Source organism: Vulpes vulpes, chromosome 7, assembly GCF_048418805.1.
Source record: "Vulpes vulpes isolate BD-2025 chromosome 7, VulVul3, whole genome shotgun sequence".
Taxonomy (NCBI): domain Eukaryota; kingdom Metazoa; phylum Chordata; class Mammalia; order Carnivora; family Canidae; genus Vulpes; species Vulpes vulpes.
The window spans coordinates 69,410,684-69,431,577 of NC_132786.1; the positions used below are offsets into that span (position 1 = coordinate 69,410,684).

Here is a 20,894-nt window from a genome sequence, read left to right on the forward strand (position 1 = left end):
TAATTGAGCATCTGTTTTATGTAGAACCTCCAGTTTGTTCTATGTATTGGGGTAATAAGTGAGGAGGGTACATATATGGAGGGAATGTGCCCAAGAAAGACATAATCTTTGGGATTTTTAGTTCCCTGTAAAAGAAAGGTTTAAATATATTATACAATTTGAGAATAAGGACAAAATAACAATACAATCTGGAAACATATATATTAAAAATAACAAAATTATGAATGGAATAAATTCATTACTCTACTGCTGACCAGGGATACAGAGATGAAAGACACAGTCTTGGCTCTAAAGATTCCTCCAGTGATGAATAACCAGTTTAAGGGGTGACTGGGTGGCTCCGTTCGAGGAACATGCGGCCCTTGATTTAGGGGTCATGGGTTCCAACCCCATGCTGGCTGTCGAGATTATTTAAATAAAACTTAAAAAAAAAATTATTGAAAGTTTTCTGAATGCCTTTGTAATAGGAGGATGCCATGCTGTGTCGTGGTTGGTTGCTTTTAATGTTGAAAGGGATTCAAGAATAGTACCATCATTAGCCTAATTTCTAAATCTGCCTCTGTAAGACTGTAGTTATATGACTGGAGTTACATGTCACAGGGTATTTAGCAAATATTAATTTGATTTTTTTTTTTTTTTAATAGGCTGCATGCCTAGCATGTAGCCCAAGCTCGGACTCAAACTCAGTATCTTGAGATCAAGACCCCAGCTGAGATCAAGAGTCAGATCCTTCACTGACTAAGCCACTGAGGTACCCCAATAATAATTTTAAATGTGTGTATATTACTTAAAAATTATTTACGGGTCTTGCAGAGGCGGAGTTCTGAACTAGAACCTTTCCAAAATGAATGATCTCAGCCTTGTCTGCTGCAGTTTTGAGTTCTGCCCTAATGTATGCCACCTTCAGTGACCGCTTAACTTTCCTTTGCCTCCTCACATCCTGGCCTAAGTGGTTTAGGCGACTGAAGTGGAAGGAGGTTGGGGGGATGGACGGGCCCAGGCCTGGGCAGATACTTTACTGTCTGTTTTCATGCCTGCAGACCTGCAAACCACAGCACTTAAAATCTTATTTTGCAAAAGTAAACAGGACAGTACATGGTACACAGTCCTCATGAGCTACGGCCGCAGGGCGAGTTTCTAAATTTTTATTGTTTTCATGGCTCAGGCTGAAATGAATGTTACATTTTGCCTCGTGTTCCTATTGCTAGGAATCTAGGAAAGGCTTCGTTAGGACAGAGCACCTCCTTGGTCAAACTGCGAGTTCCTTTAGGAAAGACTTCGTACGTTTTAAGTCACCAACCCAAGTTTCTGTTCAATACTTTCAAAAAGTATGTTTCGTTAGAGGGACGGACTTGCTTCACAGTCGCCCGCCTACAGAGCTCCCGCACAACCCGGACTACAACTCCCGGGAGGCCGCGCGCCCCCCGCGCTCCGGGTCTGAGGCAAGACAGTCCCGGCCGCTCTCGCGCCAGACGGGAGACTACGATTCCCAGTACCCCCGGGGGCTGCGGAAACCGGGTCAAACAGCACCTGTTGCCATAGCATCCGGGCCCGGCCCAACCAATCCGGGCGCCCCCGCCGGATAGAGGCGGGCCGTTCGTGTCTCCGACCAATCGGAGGCATGTTTGTTGCGGCGCGTGACCGGAGGAGGCGGGAGCCGAGGCCCGGCGCCTTCTCCTTGCCTGTTGGGGTCGTGGCCTTGCTCCCGCCGCGCGAGGAAGGCGTCCGCCGGCGCGTCCACGCGCGTGTGTGCGCGTGGGGCCTGAAGTCCTCGTGCGTCCGGGCCAGGTCTGTGCGGGCGCGGAAGCAGGAGCCATGGGCGGGACCGCCAGCACCCGCCGGGTCACCTTCGAGGCGGACGAGAACGAGAACATCACCGTGGTGAAGGGCATCCGGGTGAGTGACAGTGGGCGGGCGGCCCCGGCCCCGGCCCCGGCCCCGGCCCCACGCCGCCGACCTGCCCGGGACGGCTCGGCCGGTGTCCCCCCGCCCAGGCCCCCGGTGTGGTCCGGCCCGAAGCCGAGCTGTCTGCAAAGAAGCCTCAAGTTTCAAGACTCGGGACATCCATTCAGAGGGGTTTCCTGGTCCTGTGCGGGCGCTGAGCTCGGCGCTGGGGCGGGCGGGGGCAGCGCCACGTGGACGCCGACTGCCCCGCGGCTCGCAGTCTGGGCTTGGCTGCAGTGCCCGCGAGCCGTGGGGCTTTATCTGAAGCCCCGGTCTTGCCTTCTGTGAAATGGGGCTTGTCTGAACTCCTCGTGGGTTCAGGATCGCGACCTCCTTTTGCGCTGGCCCCCGTTACCCTTCTCGGTGCGTTGGCGCTTCGCGGGAACCCTGCTCTGCTCTCCTTAGTGCTCTCCCTCCCCTACCACCCGTTGCCACGCGCGCGCACCCCACAGACTTCTGACCTGCCTGGGGTGCCGCCTAGCTTCTTGGCTTTCGCTTGACGCCTCCTCTTTGCCTCCTCTGGACGAGGCCCGGTTGCCTCAGGACAGGTGCCTGCCGGCCTGACGGGGCCTGAGCTAGGCTTGCAGTGTTGGGAGCCCGCCCGCCGGGGAGTTCCGGGGAGTGAGTCCCCAGCCGGACGTCGCCGGGAAAGCCTTAACGCCCCCCGCGTGCGCTTGGCGAGTGAACGGAACGCTTGGTTCTTCCCCAGGGTGTCGGTACCCCCGCACTAACTTCACTAAACGCTCTTCGCTGCACCTGAATCGGGAGCCTCTCCGTTTTGAAAGTATGCTTGAACCTAGTCAATAAAGCAGTCTCGCTTCTGGAAGTTCTATCATTTTTTGAATTTCTACACAACCCGCATCAGTGAATGAAATGTGTGAATTGTGTTTAGTTCTGTGACCAGGAAATAAAACTTCTTAAATATTTAAAATGTTTAAAAACTTTTACTCTGAAACTGTCACCGTGAGAAGAATTTATTAAAGCTTTCTCTATAGAAACTCAGACTGTTGACCTCAGTTTTTGGTCTGTGACCACCATTTCTTGATAATCAGTTAATGACAGTACCACATTTTGTAACAGAATGTCTGAGGCTGCATTGCATTGTTGTGGTGTAGTTTGTACTCTTTGGAGTAAAATAAAAACTACTATAAACTGCGTTTTACGCAGAGATTTGTTTAACCTTGCCTTAGGCTTTGATTTTTCCATACCTGAGGGTGAAAATGAAAAGTAAGGGAGAGCAAAACAAATTCTGGGTGAGAGGTCACTGGCTAGAACAGTAGTTAAATCCATGTTCTCATGCCCTGGTATAGACAGACACAGAGATGAGAGCAAACAAAGTGAAAAGAAAATTTGGACACAGCACAGACCTTCATATCAAATATTAGGTAAGGTTAGCTACTATAAGGATGATAATAGGGTAGATATTAGCCTAGAATGAAGAGATTGTTTAAAAAACTTTTTCTACACTTTTTTAAATAAGGGAAACAATGTCTTTTGAACACACGACTTGACAGAAGTATTCTTTATTTATGTCCTTTCTCACAGAGGGCATTGTATTTATATTATAATTCAAGCACACTCCATGCTCCCTTTGACCTCTGTGCTTTACTTCACTTCAGGATACACCCTTCACCTGGAATGCCCTTGCAGTGGTCTCCCACTTGCTTCAAATCCTTCTTTTTCAAGGTTGATTTGCATCCCTGTGCTTCAGTTTGCTCATCTGCAAAATGATGGGGCTTGAGTACATCTCTGAGACCTCTGATCTTTTCTGGTTCTGAAATTCTCTGAGTCTAGTGGCACTATAAGTTTCTTGTAGCCAAACTCAGCCCATTGCAATTTCCTTTAAAAATGGCATGCTCTTGAATTGTTGAGTGCTTGGGGGTCATCCTGAGTTCTTTGGTGTCTTGTTCAAAGAAGCATCAGCTTGGAGTTAAACAGACCTTGGTTTGAGTCTCAGATTAGATGTTTATCATTCTGCAGCTTTGGACAAGTCACTTCTTCATATTTGGTAAGAAGATGGGATAAGGTATTTAAAGCACGTGGCACATTGTAGCTTTTTAATAGAAAGCAGCTGTTAGGTAAGGTTCCTTCACATCTAATATTTGAAGGTTCTCTGGAGGTGCTGTGTAGTTAGAATAGTGGCCAGAGCACTGGCTTTGGAAGCTGGCCAACCTGGCTTTAGTTCTAGCTCTGCCTCTCACTAGGCTCAGTGGCCCTGGACAAGTCACTTTGATTGGGTTTCCTTGTTCAGTATGTTTAGATACTGCAGCCTGCTTGTGGTATACAAGCATTTAGTGTTTTGACAATGTTTAGTACTTACATGAGTAGTAGATATTATTAGAGTTGTTCAAGGGAATGGGTATGTAAATTTACATTGATCTTAAAATGATTAAATAAGAGCATATTGTGCTCCCACAGGCATACCTAAAGATGTGGACTGAGGAAAAGGAGTCCTTAGTTCTGCAGCTGATTGCCTGTGTGATTTCCCTTTAGGCATTTTGTATAAATTTTTCAGCCGATCGTTGTATTTTTCCTAAAATACACCCGCTTGCCTTGCCTTCTTCTCAAAAACAGTCCTCTTGTTTCCCTCTGAGGCATGGGGAAGGATAAGCAACAATCTTGGTATCATAAGCAAGCCACTGTTTTTAGCTCAGTTGACTAAAACGAGGTGCCGATGAGGCCCAAACTTCAGCGTTGAACTGCAGATAGGTTCGTTCAACCTAGCTGAAGAAAACATTCCAGATTTGCCCAATTGTCTAATATTTATGTCATCACTCATAAGAAATGAGAGCGTAGCAGCAGTTCACAGACGAAGACACTGCTGGAAAACCAATTCTGCGTTCCACTGATAAGGATAGTAATTTCATCTTCATTTATCTTAATATAGGAAGAGTAACATTTAGTAAGCAACATAAGGCTTTTAGTAACTAGGCTGTGTTTATTAATAGATAATGTTTTCCCAGATTTTTTTTTTTTTTTTTTTTGCTGAAAATGTCCTCAATGGTTAGCAATTAAAGGGCCTACTTAACAATTTTAAGTTTAAAGTTTATTCTCACCTACCAGGTGTTATTTTCATGATGTTTTTAGCATTTTGTTTATTTCCTTTATCCTTCACAGTTGATAGCTTTCCCTCCACTTGCATAAAATCACTCATATTCTCATACCTAATTCCAGCTTCAAACCTAAAACAACTCATGGGTGGATGAAAGGCCACCCTCTTGCCTTGCCTTCCTCTCCAAGTTTACAGTCATTTCTAGGGATAGAAATACCAGGCATTTTCATTACTCATATTACATGTGCTTAATAGGATTTTTCTGAGCACCTGCTGTGCCTGTTTGGAAGGTATGCTTACCATTCAGTCTTTCACTGGTTTATCTAAAACATCATAGCTGTGAGCAAACTCTTCCAGAGCAAATGTCAACTTCAATGAGTATCATTTTCAAAGTAATATTTATCATGCTTTCCAGGCATCAATGAAGCTCTGCAACTGGCCTTGAAGTTGCAAGCTGAAATTCATAGGAGCCATACATGCATGCAGTTGTATGGATCCTCACATGGGATGCAACTGATGCTTTGGGGAAGTATTGACAGTTGGGAGCCCCAAAATGAAAAGATTATTTAATGTGAGATGTTGTTGAGGATTCTGGAGAGTGTATATTAACAGAGGCAACAAATCAGTCAGTCACTGGGAGTGTTGAGGGATGCTGTTGAGGTAATTTAGCTAACTGGTGGATGATTGGTTCCTTTCCAGTTTAAATTCTGTGACTCTTTGGCAGATTACCCTGTTGAGCTTTATAGAACTCTTTTTTTTTTTTTTTTAAAAGCTTTCCAAGAGGGGTGCCTGGGTGTCTCAGTTAGTGAACCGTCTGCCTTTGGCTCAGGTCATGATCCTGAAGTCCTGGGATTGAGCCCTGTGTTGGGCTCCCTGCTCATCTGGGAGTCTGCTTGTCCCACTCCCTCTGCCTGCATGTGCTCTCTCTCTCTGTCTCTCTCAAGTGAATGAATGCAATCTTTAAAAATCAATCAATCAATCTAAGATTTTAGACAGAAGTTCATTTCCATTAATGACAATTGCAAAGAAATACAAGTGGCAAATTAACACACGTCAGCTAAAAGTTACCATATAAACTTTATGTCTCTCTCTTCCCCCACCATGCCCTTAAGTAAGTATTTGGGAGTAATATCTTCTATATAATAATGGCAGTTTTGGGAACCTATGTCTTAAAATGGTAGTTAAAAAAAGAAACCAGTACTCTTAAAAAAGATGACCTATGCTACATGAAGACCCAGTGAGAAAAATGAGTCTGAGTCCTTTAGTCAGTTTGATTAAGACACATGGGGAAGAGATGAAGAAAAATAATGGAGGTGAGGGTGTGATTTATTTGTCTTAGGTGGTTCTAAACTTTCCTCTTAGAGAAGGGCAACTTAGAAGGAGTTCCCCTCCTCCTTTTACTCGGTTCCTTGGAAGTGGAAATACTTTATCTTTGTCCCTCTCATGCAGCCTCCTGTTTCTGAGAATACTGGATTCTAGATTGGTGGGTGGTATATTTGTGCTCGTTTTAGATAAGACCAGCCAAGGGGGTTAGGAAGTTTTGAGTGGGAACACTATAGAATGTAACACATCCTTTCCTCCTCTCTGGAACACATGTTGGTGTGGTGAGTGGTACAAACCAGAACTTAGTAAGCCCCATTTACTTAAATTCCTCTTTAGCAGCAGTAAAGAAGAGGACAGACAAAGTCCGTGGACTCAGTTCTGTGATGTTGGAAGGCCCTGGCCCTCTCCTCTTGGTTATCCCTTAGAGGAGAACAGTGGTTCTTTTAGTTCATGGATTATTGTAAATCTGTAAGCTATGGACTCTGCCCAGAACAATATTAATACACAGTTTTGCATAAAGCTGAGGAATTAATCCATAGTCCATGGACCTCAGGGCATAATTGTAGTATGTGTGTGACAGAGTGAGAGAGTGTGAGAGTGAGATTTCACCATTCTTTGCTGCAAATACTTTTTGCACATGGTATTTGTCTTGATGGGGAGTGCAGAGAGGTCTGGAAACAGGTATAGTAGCTACAGATCTTTAAATAGGACAAAAGCTTTTTTTTTTATTATTTTATTTTATTTTTTTGTCAAAAGCTTTTTTAACAGAAGTACCCTGTTTAAGGAAAGATATTTCCTGAAGAAGCTGCTTCTCTTACAGAGGGCTGCTTATCCAGCCCTTACAGAAGCTTATGTTCTACCTCTGACCCCTTTTTGGGTCAGTTCACATCACAGAGAAGAGTCGCTCTGAAGGTCCAGATTGTGTGTATAACCCTGACCAGCATCTCTAAATCTTGTGAGCTGCTTCATGAGTACCCCAGTTCACAGAGGAGATCAGGTGAGTTGCTGGTCTGAACTTCTTTCTGCAACTGGAAGGTCAGCTCAGCTGGTATTAACTGGAGATACAGAGGATAATACGGCACGGCAATTTGCCTTTTAACAGCATAGCTGAGAATGTACTGGGGATAAGGCGACTCATGCGTGGAGCAAGTAGAGTTGCTACCGTAGGCTGCCATGGATTTACCTTTGGAAGGGCCAGAGGATGCACTTATAAAGATTATAAGGACAAAAGAGGGAGGTTGACACTCAGTGCAACCCTACAATATGTTTATCAACTCAAAAGATGAATCGTGCTTCTTCGCATGACATGCTTGTAAATTTACTGAAATACAGTCAAAGCCTGCATTAGTAAATGTTTTGAATTGATACTAGAATTTGACATTAAGTAGCAAGTTTTGAGGCGTCAGGTAAGTCACGACAATAAAAGAAACAGTGATGAGGCTAAAGAGATACTACACTTTACCCAAAGAGCATGCTTAGATAGGAATAAGCGAGCACTTTATATAATCATACTGGGACTTAGGTAGCTGCTTCTGGCAATAGATGTAGCCCAGTCTTCATGCACTGTGTAGCGAAGGAGCTCAGCACAAGCTCTAGTGAGTTGGTGAATGATCTAAGATGAAATGATTAGTCCAAATCCCCATGGCTGGAGCTGTATTCGTAGTGACTTTACCAACTCTGTGTGTAGCATGTTACAGTTTATGATGCACCTGGAATCCTTCTTATAACTACAGGTGTAGGTGTTCTTCAGTTTCAGACGAGGAAAATGAGGCTGATGGAGATGACTTCCTTGGGATTGTATAGCTAGGAGGTGGCTGGTGCTTTTTCCTCTCTTTGGGTCCGCCTTTAGTTTTACTCTCAAGGAATGATACTTTGGAGGCTGTGTTAGTTTTTGGAAGGACTTTTGTAGTATTCATTTTGAAAGAAGCGATAGGTCCTGGCAATGTATGAATTTTGAGAAGTAGATGAAGTGGTATCCAGAAGAAAGGGTGGCCTGTCATCAATACAGGTGAAGGTTTACGGCCAACACTTGATTTTTAGCAAACACATTCACTTTCTGATTGAGTAGAATATATATTTAGTGTAGCTGTAATTCTTTGACTTTGGCCTGAACTATAGAAAAATAAAATATAAAATTTTATATAGATGTATGTTATATCAAATTAATGTACATTAGCTTTAAACAAATCATATTAGAAAAGTAACATACAATATGTTGTATATAATAGTATATAATATGGTAGTATATTATATGTAATATATATAGTGTTTATAGCATACTATATTAAAATAGCTTATAAATATATAATATGTAGTTGAATGAGCTCTATATTCATTATGTATCGATTAAAATAGCTTTAAGATTCTAAAATTTAGTAAAGCTTATTTAATCTCTTTGAGAGGAAGTGAATTTATTTTATCACATAGGATTGAAGGGGTGTATTATTTAACAGAGGAAGCATTGGACTAGAGATTGGTGGTTACTGCTTATCCTGATGCTACCAGAAATTGGATGTTACTCAGAACAATTTTTTTTCTCACCTGTAAATTGTGAGGGGATTGTAGTTAATCTTAAGAGTTTTTTTCCTAAGATATATCTCAGCTTTGCAGGTGCATTTCAGCAGCAATGTCAGTGGCTGTCAGTTGTTAGAATAGAAGCAACTGGCCCTAACATCTTCAAATAGAAAGTTCCTTGACATTGTCCTTTCTAACTTCCATTTCTCTTCCAAGACGAGTCTTAGAATTTTCTTCCAGAGACCCCAGCTTTTGAGCTGTAGTCTTTCCATTAACTGTCTCCCCTGCATTCTGGTCTGGCTCCTGGGATATAAGTAACCGCTCCGGTACAGACTGTTTTGTATCACAAAGACCTTAAGTAGTGCTTGGCCTAATAAACATTTGGTAAATGATTCAGTAATATACAGGAGCTCACAGTTTTGTGGAAAGGCAAATACTTGTTCTGTCGTTGGACTGCCATGTTGGAGATTTGTGCACGGTATAGTGAGGCACCAATAAGGGTGGCCTCAGGCAGGCAGAGTTGGAATGGAGTGGGGAACCGATTTGGTCAGAGAAGGCTTTAGGATGTTTGAATTGGATTTTGAAAGGTGATTCCCTCCCATGAGGCCAGGGGATAAGGCAATGTAGCCGTGTATAAAGGCAAAGAGACGGCCTCCAATAAGTAGCCGGTGTGGGTGGAGAACAAAGTATGAAGTATTAAAGCAGAGGCTATGGAAATTGAGGTTGGAGAATTAGGCATCACCAAATGATGTGGAAGTCTTGAATGCCGTGCAGAAGAATTTGGACTTCTCTGTCAATAGAAGGTATGAAGGATTTTGAAGCTGGGCATTGCCATAGTCAGATTTGCATTTTAGGAAGATTATTGATGGTACCATGAATTAGGGCAGGGGAGATAGGATGGCAGAAGAAATGTATTCATTAAATATTTCGGGGTTGAGAAATTGATAGCCAAGAGAATGAGGGAGAACGAAGAGTCAAGGCTAAGCCTTATGTTCTGATTTAGAAAGGTGGGTGGAGGTGGTATCATTAATGAGATAAGGAAAGCAAGAGGAAGAGGAGATTTTGGCAAATGTGAATTCAGTTTAGGACATTCTGGGCGTGAGGTGCTTGTGGTCTGTCCAATAGGATGTGTCCTTTAGGCAATGCAGTATAGAGGTCTAGCTTTTGGGATTCAGGTCTTGGGCTGGTGATAAAGGATTTAGAATTCACTAATTTATCAACTGCAGTTAAAAGTCGAGGGAAAAAAAAAAGGAAAAAAAAAAGTCGAGGGAGTGGATGAGATAACCAATGAGAGTAGTTAGAGCGAGAAGAGAATAAAGGCAAAGAAGCGAATGTGGGTCCTTCTGGCATTTAAGGGTAGGCAGGCAAGGGGAATCCTGCAACAGATATAAGATGTGGCCAGAGTCCTAGGGCAGTCAGGATAGTGGGAGGTCAGAAAAGCCAAAAGGGGTTTCCAGAAGAGGACAGTGACCAAAGGTGTTAGATGCTAAAAGGGAAGCCATGTAAGTTAGGTGTTTTATAAATGTAAATATAAATGGTATTTATTTACATAAATATAAAAGGTTTCTTGTTTGGTCATTTTTGACTTTTACAAAAACACCACTGTATGGGGTTATAAGCTAGACGGTGGTGAGTCAAGGAAGTGGAAGTTGGATAGAGGAAAGGGTTCACCCAGGTACATGGTTCAGAGGCCTGGATGTCCTGAGGACTTCTGCTTTGCTTCCACATCTAGTCAGATGCTGAGTCTGGCAGTGAAGCAGGGTACCTGAATGGGTCCTTGGGACTCAGACTTCTGGGTTTGAATCCTGGCTCCATTACCAATAAAATGTAAAATCAAGAGCAAGGTATTTAATCTGGCCGTGCTTTAGCTTCTCACCTATACAGTGGAGACAGTAAAAGTATCTATTTCCCATGATGTTAAAGATTAAATGAGTAAAGTGTTTTGTTTAGTGTAATGCCTGCCACATAATAAGCACTTAGTGAATGTTAGCTAGTTTAAATCCTAAATATCTTTTGAATGTGTTCCCTTTGGGTTATCATAATAGTTTTTTTTCCCTTAAAACAGCTTTATTATATAATTTACATATTTTAAAACTCACCTGTTTCTGTGTACAATGCATTCCAGTAAATTTACTGAATTGTGCAACCATCAGCACAATTCAGTTTTCAAACATTTTCGTCAAACCAATAAGATCTGTCCTGTCCTTTTATAGTTAATCCCCATTCCTACTCTAGCCTTAGGTATCTCCGTCTCTACTTTGTATCTATGCAGAGTTGCCTTTTTCTGGGCATTTCATATAAAGGGAATTACACAGTATGTGACTTTTTGTGCCTGGCTTTCTTCCCTTAATTATTGTTTAGGTCTATACATATCATAGCATGTATCAGAACTTCTTTTTATTGCGGACTTGTATTCCATTGTATAGATACCTAATGTTTTATTTATCCATTCGCCAGTAAATGGACATTGGCTTGGTTCACTCCTGCTATATTATGAGTAATGCTGCCATGAACATTCCTGCACAAATCTTTGTGTGGACATATGCTTAATAGCTTCTTAATTGGTCCTTTAGCTTCCTTCAGGGGTCCTCCTGCTTCTGTTCTTGTCCCACTCCAATCTGTTCTCTATGCTGTAGCTGGAGTGATCTTTCTAAAATGTAAGTCTGATCTTGTCACTGCCCTGCTTAAAATCCTTCAGGATCAGTTCAAACTGTTTCACTTAAGGGGTTTACTAAGAGTCTTCAAGAATCTAAAATCTCATTTCTCTCTCCACCTTCTCTCATCGGTTCCCTCTCCCCTGCCCCAGATTCTTGCTTCAGTCGTTCTTGCATTCATTCATATTGTTTCAGTAATTTGTTTAGCCATTCATCCAATTAATCAGGCTTATTGAGGCTCAGGGGATATAATAGGAGAGCCAAATATTAGCTTTCATGGAGCTGCCTTTTGAGTGTAAAAGGCAGACCAACAAGAATGCCTCACATAGTGGTAAGTGCAATAAAGAAAATAGAAAAGAATGGTATGATAGTAATTCCAGGGCTGAGGACTCTCAGAGTCTCCACCTTATTGCCAGCTGCCTACTTTTTATCTGTGCTTAGTGTCTAATGGCAGCAAGCTGTTTCTTCTCATCTATACCTGCCATGTGTTCCCTCTTCTTGGAGTACTCCTAGGCTAAGTCTTCTCTTCTTAAGGCCTGTTTATCTTTCCCAGCCCCAGTCCTACACCCAAAGCCTGGCTAGATGTCCTGTCCCATATGCTTTCTGGAGACTTCCATTCTAGGCTGGCTGACTCAGGTGGTGCCCTTCGCATTACATTTCAGTGCCTGATGATGGTTTCTTCTCCTCCACTTCAAGCAACTTGATGACTATTGAATACCCCAAATCTAGTCTAGTGTCTGGCACAGATTTGGTACATAATAAAATTTGTTGAAAGACCAATTGTTTGTGATTAGCTTGAACAGGAGGGAGGGAAGGATACCATTTCCTTTGGAACTAGAGGGAAGGAAGGAGCTAAGACCTGTTGCTTGCAAAATTAATTTGTAGGATTAGGGGAGGAAAGTTGGCGTTTTTCTGGGCTCACATTTTCTCAGAGATTACAATTTGGTGCACTGCATAAAATGAGGAAAGGAGTTCTTTATAATGAGCTATTAGCAGTGCATTCGAAGAAATAAAGAAATAGTGCTGTGGGGTGCATCTTGAAATCTTACAACTGTTCTTTCTGGCTTTTAGTTTCGTAACTTAGATTTCTTCAGGCCATTTGTTACACATATTGATGTGGATGACTATGTTACTTGGATGCTGTGGTACTATTTCCTTTCTTGTTTTTTTATAATTGATTTTATTTTGATGTGCCTTTTCAGCTTTCGGAAAATGTGATTGATCGTATGAAGGAAACCTCCCCATCTGGTTCGAAGTCTCAGCGGCATTCCAGTGCTTATGGTGCCTCAGGTATTTTGAAGTTTTAATTTTAGAATTTTTAGTGGGAAAACTGTAATGATAAAAGTTTATTTGATTAGCTAAATTCTTCTGCATGTCTTTTTGCTTATTGTTACTTGGGTGTTTGTTTTTTTTATATACAGAGTATTAGAAAGCAGTACTAGGGTTTCTTTTAAAACATTTTGCACAAAAAGGAGAATAAATCGATCTTCAAACAGTCTTGGTAGAATTTTATTTCTGATCCAGCTTCTGAATCCTCTGTTAAGCTTTGGCAGGTTACTTCATGTCTTTTGTGTAAAATGAATTACCTATAGGGATATTAGAGAAAAAGGAGTAAATATTTATAATAAAATATTGAACTTAGAAAATATTGATTTACTGTTTGCAAATTGTGAACTATCTCCAATGCTTTTATTTCCTAATCGATTTCTTCTGAGTTTATAAACAGTTTATTTCTTCTCAGTCTTCATTATTGATGAAAATAAGATATTAAATGACATCTACAGAGAATTACTAAGCCTCATTTTATTTATGTATCCCATGGGTAAGACTATCTCCCTTTTCTTTGCTTTCCCCCTCCCCGTCCATTTATTCATCCAACAGGTATTTATTGAGCACCTGCTATGTGTCTGTTACTGTTCTTGTTGCTGCCCAGTTTGATGGATGGACGGACATACTGTTTATTGGGGAAATGGTAATGAGAAAATAATCGAGATGATTAATCTTGGACTAAGCAGTTTCTGTATTTATTAGAAAGGGTGTTGTATGGTAAATCTGCCTCCAGACTGAAATACATTGAGAAAGATGGGATGCTGCCCAAATGCCATTCACCTGGGGACAGTTGTGACCTTACTAATCATTAGATGTAACCATGAATTGAGATTCCGATATGTTTAAGACAGAGGGTAAGAGATGAGTAAGAAATAGTTGGGTAAGAAGTAATGAATACAAAGTAGTTCTTAAGAAACTCTTTGTTCAGTGGGGGTGTAATGAGGGGTTCACCATTCATTAATGTTAAAAGTAATCTCTCCCTCCTTGCTGGAAACCCTTTCTTTGGCTTCTTCTCACCCTTCCAGTATCTTCAGCCTGGTTGTCTTTGCCAAATTCCACTAAGTAATCTCATCTGAATGTATGGCTTTGGAATGGTAACGTCGATGCCTGAGGTTCCCACAGCTATATCCCTAGCCCTGACCTCTCCCTGAAACAAAATTTAGACAGCTGCCTACTTGAAATCTCTGCTCTCAGATCTTCAACTTAACATATCCAAAAGAAGCCTTTCTCTTCTTCCCCAGACTTGCTTTTCTCTTCTCTCCCAGTAAATGACACAGGTGGGCAAGTCCCAGGTTCCTTACTCCTTACCTTAGGCCTTTAGCCAGTCTTGCCCCATCCATCTTCACAACACATCTTCTATGACCCTTTCACATCATGGCTGCAGCCCTGATCCAGACAACCAGCGTCTCTCACCTTGCCTTCTTAGGAGCCTTATAACTGGCTCCCTGTTTCCGCTCTCATCCCCTTACATTTTGCCATGCACACAGAGGCCTTAGTCTTGGGGAAAAATTAATCAGCCCATGTCGCATCCTGGTGCCTGTCACATACCAGTCCATGTCACATCCCATGTCACATGATACATGGAATACTATTTAAACAGCTTTCCTTGGCCTCTGAGGCACGCCATGACTGGACCCTTTCTGTTTTCCATCTCATCATTTATCATCTCCTATCACTCTTCTTTTACTTATGCACAGTGGCTGCCATCTCCACCAGAAGATAAACTCCAGGGACCTTGTCCCTTGTCTCTTGTCTGTCTGTTCACAGCTGAATTCCCAGCTCCTGGAATAGTTCTTAGTGCTTAGAGTTGAATTGCTTTAGGGCAGATGATATTTTACACACACACACATATATATTTTTAGAGAGCACATATGCATGTGTCAGTGGGGGAGGGGAGAGATGGAGAGAATCTCCCGCAGGCTCCACACCCAGCATGAAGCCTGACATGGGGCTCAATCTCATGATCCTGAGATCATGACCTGAGCCGAAATCAAGAGTCTGGACGCTTAACCGACTAAGCCACCCAGGTGTCCCCATTATACAGTTTGAAAGTAGCTACTCATGATCATTCTGGAATATAATTCTATAAATTTAATTCAGATTACATTTATTGAATGCCCACTATTGTGCAAATAAGGTTGGTATTTTGAGAGGACACAGAAACAAACAAACAAAACCCAAAAACCCTCTCCTTTCAAAACGTTCAGGGATTTTGGAGGAAAACAACTAAGTATATGACAAGACTATAAGAAATATAGAAGCATGAGAGAAACCCAGAAGATATTAAAATTAAGTATATCAGGATTAACTTTTGGTGTGTGGATGTTTTTTAAATTGGAGTTTGATCTAAAATATGATTTTTTCTAGGTAGATTTCTTTTCTGCCCTCTGTGTTAGGGAGATAGGATAATAATGGTGAAGAAATAATGAAGCAATAGTGATAAATTTTACTTAAATAATGTTATTTGTGTGCCAGCACTGTGCTAAATCCTTTATATGTCTTACTTGATCCTTATAATTCTATGAGGAAGGGACTGTCACTAACCCATTTTACACAGAAGGAAACTGAGACTTGACATGATTAGTTTTCCTGCCCAAAGTCACAGAGCTGGTAAGCAGTGGAGGTGACAGTTGAATTCAAGCCTGTTTGACTGTGAGCCCCTCTGTTTTATTATAATCTGCAGGTCACCTTGCTAATTTCTGTGGGAGGAATGTGACAGAGTCTAGTTGGAGGGAAAGGGCTCCCTTCTAGTGACATGCTGCTTGGGTTTAGGAAAGAACCTTCTGTCTGTAAGCGATTGTTGCCTCTTCTGGCTTTTCCCCACTTTGGTTCTCATTCAATAATGTGAAAGGAGAGAAGGTGTTTTCCTTCTCTGGCTGGTTTCCTGAACTGACACGTTGAGAGGGTGAGTCTGCGTGGGGAGGTGCTCCATGCCTGCTCACGGTCTGGCCTGCGGGGCATGACCTGACACTGGTGTATCTGAGGGAGCCATCACTGCCCATTCCTAGGTTTGACCTGACTGATGAACTCTGATGCGCGACCAGCCTGGGCACTGAAAACTCTTCGAATGCCACCTTGTGTTTGGTGGTCAGGCTAGAACTGAATGCTGAATGGTGGCCCCTAATCACTTGGGGGTGTGAAGATTCAAATAAAAATGGATTAAAATGAAATAAATTGAGATTTTAGTTCATCAGTTGTACTAGTCGCATGTCAGTGCTCACTACACGCACTGTAGGACACTTTCATTGTTGCAGAATGTTCGTTCTATTGTGCAGTCTAGTCTAGAACATATCAGGGCATGCCATCGTGAGCTCCATCACATGATTTTAATGATGTGACTGAGGTCGTGGAACTTGATGGCACTGTGTGTTTGTGAATCTTGTTGCCTGCCTTTCCCACATCCCAGCTCCTCCCCAAGGATTGTGGGTAAATGGACACTTCAGGGAATATTTCCCTGGGTGTACTATCTTCACTGCAGTCTGTAGAAGCTTCCTGACCAGTGTGTTACGGGTGTATCGGAGGTATTGATTTCTTGGACTCCCAAGTAGCTGAGGAACACCTGTACCCTCATGTTCCACACAAATTGTGGAAAATTGTACCCTCATGTTCCACACAAATTGTGGAAAATTCTGTCTGTACCATGATGTGGTATATAATGTGGCCCTCTGAGTAGAATATATCCCTAACCTATTCCAGCCCAACTCTGGAAAAGAACCTACATCTGACGTGCTATTTTGAAATGATCTTGCCCTTAGGTTAAGAGTGCAATTAGACTATGATTGTGCAAATTAACAGAGATTTATTCTTAAAATAAAAAAAAAAAAAGTTTGTAAAGTAGAAAGCCTCAAAGTTTGTTCTTTTCTGCGTTTCTCTCATTTGGGGGTTTTAGTTAGTACTCAGTTATAGATTTAAGATTTATTTATTTATTTATTTTTAAAGATTTTATTTATTTATTCATGAGAGAAACAGAGAGGAGAGAGAGAGAGAGACACAGGCAGAGGGAGAAGCAGGCTCCATGAGGGAGCCTGATGTGGGACTCGATCCCAGGTCTCCAAGATCATGCCCTGGGCCAAAGGCAGGCACTAAACTGCTGAGCCACCCGGGCTGCCCAGATTTAAGATTTATAATTTAGATGTATTATGAAATAATTTTTCAAGTCTACAGAAATATATTGATAAAAATGTCACCAGCCTTTTCTACATTTTTCAGTGTCAAGCAAATTATATATTAAATGTGAGTTGAATTTTTAGTATTCATTAAAATGCCTTCTTCCTCATAGGATTCTAATTCATACCAGCCCTAGGCTATTCATATGTGTGAATATAGGGCAATGCATTTGATGGACTGAGAGCCTGAGGACTTCTGTATATAGGAACTAAGTTTTGTTGTATATATAGTTTCGAAAATATAATTTACGCTATAAGGAAGTGAGTTCCTCTAAAGATTTTATTGAAACTATTTTTTTTTTGCCAAACCTTGAACCAGATCAATGAGTCGTTGCAATAAGTATTTGCATGTAAAGCTGTTCAGGCAAAATAATATAATACGTGACACATAGCAGATTGTAATGCCACTTTAATAAATGAATGTGCTCTAAAGAATTTAACTGTGTCCTCACTGCCTCAAATTCTTCACTGTGTTGTGTGTTATCTCAACTATGTTGGCTTGCTTTTACACCAGGGAATTTTTTTTTTAGGCTGTCTTAAAGGGATGCCAGTTGCACATAGTTAAAATCTGACCTTTTCATTAACATCTCACATCTTTTGATTTTAAAAACCAGAGTTGGATATTGATTTTCTTCATTTCCACACTGATTCTTTAGTTTTTCTGGCTTATAGTGAGGTCACACCTTTCGTGTTTGACCCTATCTAATGTTGAGAAAACTCTGTCCCCAAATCAATAGGAAAAAACCAGGTAGAAAATGATCTCAGAAGGCTATCTGTTGGTTTCCTAAGCCATGAGCAACCAGATTAAAATGATGAATCTGGAAAAAAAGACAAATGAACTCACTTTTGTTATTATCCTCACTGTGCAAGTTTCTCTGCACAGTTCTTGTCATTGTGAAAAATAAAGATTTGCCGGTTGGTGTTAAGTACATCACTGAGATCACTAAGTATTTGGCAGCCTTAACAAATTGCAGGAAACCAATTTAAGCTGGAAATAGCACAGCCTAAACTAAACAGCCAATTTAGGGAAATAGATTCATCTATATGTTCTTTGTGTTTTTCTCGTAGAATCTGGCCCTCTTAGTTATTTTTAAGCAGGTCTTTATGGTCTATTTAGACATAACACAGTAGGGAGAGTTCACAGAAAAAGTTGTGCTTGTTCCTTTGACTTGAGTTACAAGAGCAGAAGGGAGTTGCCATATTTAGGTTTCCAACTTTTAATACACGAAACTTTGTTGATGACAGTTTCTCAACTCTGCACTTTTTGTGCCATAATAGATAATTTGTCTGACAATTCCTTTTTTTTTTTTTTTTTTGTCTGACAATTCCTAAAAGGAAGTTATGTGTACACTATTGACTTAAAGATTTTAAATCACATTCTCTAGTCAGTATACTCTGTTCTTAAAAATAAATCCACGGTCTACGTTTAATGGATGGTTGAACTCATATTGTTAATTCCACCCGTCAGCAAGTACTAGCACGACAGCAATCTTGGGCTTCAAGGAATTGTTAATTTGGTCAAAACCTATTTAATAGGGGCGCCTGGGTGGCTCAGTGGTTGAGCGTCTGTCTGCCTTTGGCTCAGGGTGTGATCCCCGGGTCCCGGGATCGGGTTCCACATTGGGCTCCCTGCATGGAGCTTGCTTCTCTCTTTGCCTATGTCTCTGCCTCTTTCTTTCTCTGTGTCTCTCATGAATAAAAAAACAAAACAAAACCAGAAAAAAAGAAACCTATTTAACATTACAGTGTAGTGGGTAAGTAGTAATTTAGTGCCCTTTACCCACTCGGTTAATATTTTTGAGTTAGTGAATAAATCCGTAAGGGAGATAGAATATGTAAGAAGTGTAGAAAGTGTTTTAGGAACTCAGAGAAAAAGGTCAGCTTGGGCCAACAGGTCACCAGAGGAGGTGGGGGTGCTGGTATCAGTCCACAGACCTGAATAATAAAGATGAAGGGTATGGGTAGGGGGTCTCATGGGAGGGAAGGTTGAGGAAGTTAAGGAATTTTCTTTTATCCTGTAGGTCTTAGTGGCTACTGAGCACTTCCATTTAATTTCAGGATGCAAGTATAGAAAGTTGCATTCGTTGCTACTTTTCAGATATAGTCAGATATTAATAACGCTTTTCTGTCTAAAACTGCAGTGCTAATTTTCTCATTGATATTTTTGTGTTTAACAAATCTAAATAGTAAGAATATATGTTTTCTCCTAGAGTACTAAATAAAATCATTTTCATGAAGAGATAGGCAGCTCTGTAAGCATTTTTTATTTGTCCTTAATTGGCCCTATGGCAAAAAGGAAAAAAAAAAGGAAAAAAACAAAGTTGCCCTGTTTGAGGCAGTGTAGGGCACAACAGATTTCTGAGGAGGGCCGGTGAAATGATGCAAATGGGTTCTTGGATATACACAGGATATATTAGAAATCAGAGATAGAGATGACCAAGCACAATGGAGATAGAAGAGGCAAAGGCAACAAAGGATGTGGGGGGATCTGGTGCCTGAGGCCTTGGGGCTGGTTTGTGGCAGTTCTGGACTAGAACCTCAGTCTTTGCTCCTCCTTGTCTCGGGAAAAGCTCCAGCAGTAGAGGAAGGGAATTAGAGATTCTTAGTAGGCTCTGAAATGTCAGTGAGTCACACCTTCCAGCAGTTCTTTGTGACTTAGGACTTCTGCCCTTTGGTTTCCAAGTTAACTGATTGACCACTGGCTGAGCTGCTTTTTATGAAATCTTCGGAGGCCCCTGCCCTGTGACTGGTGTAGCATAATTGCATTAGTGCTTACAGGGTGTATGAAATCAAGTAGGTCAGAAATTTTTTACTTGTTCGTTGGTTACTAGAAAGAAGCAGCTGTTTTGTTAGGTGCCTTGCATACTGCAGATTAGAAATAAAATAGCACCATGGAGTCCCAGTCCTCAGGAGCTGGAAGGAAGGAAGGTCAGTGACCACAGGGGATAAAAGAGAGAAAAATCTATATGATAGAAGTGCTCCACTTTTTTTTTTTTTCCCCTGTGGTTAGAGTTTGACACTGAAGTGAATTGTGGGACAGCAGATTGTATTTTCTCATAGAACAAGTGTTGTTATTGGGCATAACAATCAAGTAAATCATGGCTATCTCCAATGATATATCATAAACCACAAAATGAAAACAACACTGAAGTATAAATTTTATAATTATGCTTCAAGATTTATAAAATATCAGCCATTGTTTATAAACAGCTCTAATGGATTAGAAAGTGCAGGACATACAATACATAAAATACCATCTTTGATTTAAATTTAATATGCCAGTTGTAAAATAAGTCCTTGATTAACAGTATTTCTGCCTTTCTTAGATTTGGTAGACTTCGAGGGCATCATCTGGATGGTCCAGTTCTCTTAAAATATATTGCCCAAGAGTTTCAAATGTACATTTTTCTACTGAAAGCTGAGGTATTCAAAATCAATCCATTGACCCTCCTAGCTGTCGACCAAATAGTAGGTTATTGTTGTTGATGATGATGTTTTCCTATGTAAAAAAAAATTGTAAAAAATAAGGTTTGATCCAGCATTTCATTTCTTCCTCTACCCTTTCCTGTCCCCCTGGTTTGTTCAGAATTACATGTCCAGTACTCTGTATCAGGCCAAATCAGTGCTACCAGGGGACAATAAGTGCTTTTAAGTTCCCTTTTAAACCTGTTCTGCCCCCAGGGCTACTTGACACTTTGTTGACAGCTGTCACCTTGCTTGAGTGTTTCTTGAAAAGCCTCGGGAACCCATGTGGATCATTATAGTGAGGCTCTTCAAAGTTTTTCATAGAATTGCTGTGGCATGCTTAAGACAGTAGTCTGGTTCTGCATGCCCTGGTTCCCCTGAGTGGTTAATTGGAATATGGGTTTTCATTAGCCAGCACCAGATGATTGGAGCTTGAAATTACTTTAT

General features: G+C 41.3%; 1 protein-coding gene across 2 annotated transcripts in view; it reads left to right on the forward strand.

Moving 5' to 3' along the window:
- Window positions 1-1,621: 1,621 nt before the first annotated feature.
- CHCHD3 (coiled-coil-helix-coiled-coil-helix domain containing 3) overlaps window positions 1,622-20,894 on the forward strand; it is a 275,676-nt gene continuing 256,403 nt past the window's right edge. The window contains exons 1-2 of one of the 2 annotated variants that reach the window (XM_026010858.2): window positions 1,622-1,896; window positions 12,690-12,777. In XM_026010858.2, coding sequence (XP_025866643.1) covers window positions 1,816-1,896; window positions 12,690-12,777 — 169 coding nt within the window. In that variant the 5' untranslated portion in view covers window positions 1,622-1,815. The remainder of the gene's footprint in view (window positions 1,897-12,689; window positions 12,778-20,894) is intronic. The other variant, XM_026010857.2, reaches the window with a different exon arrangement.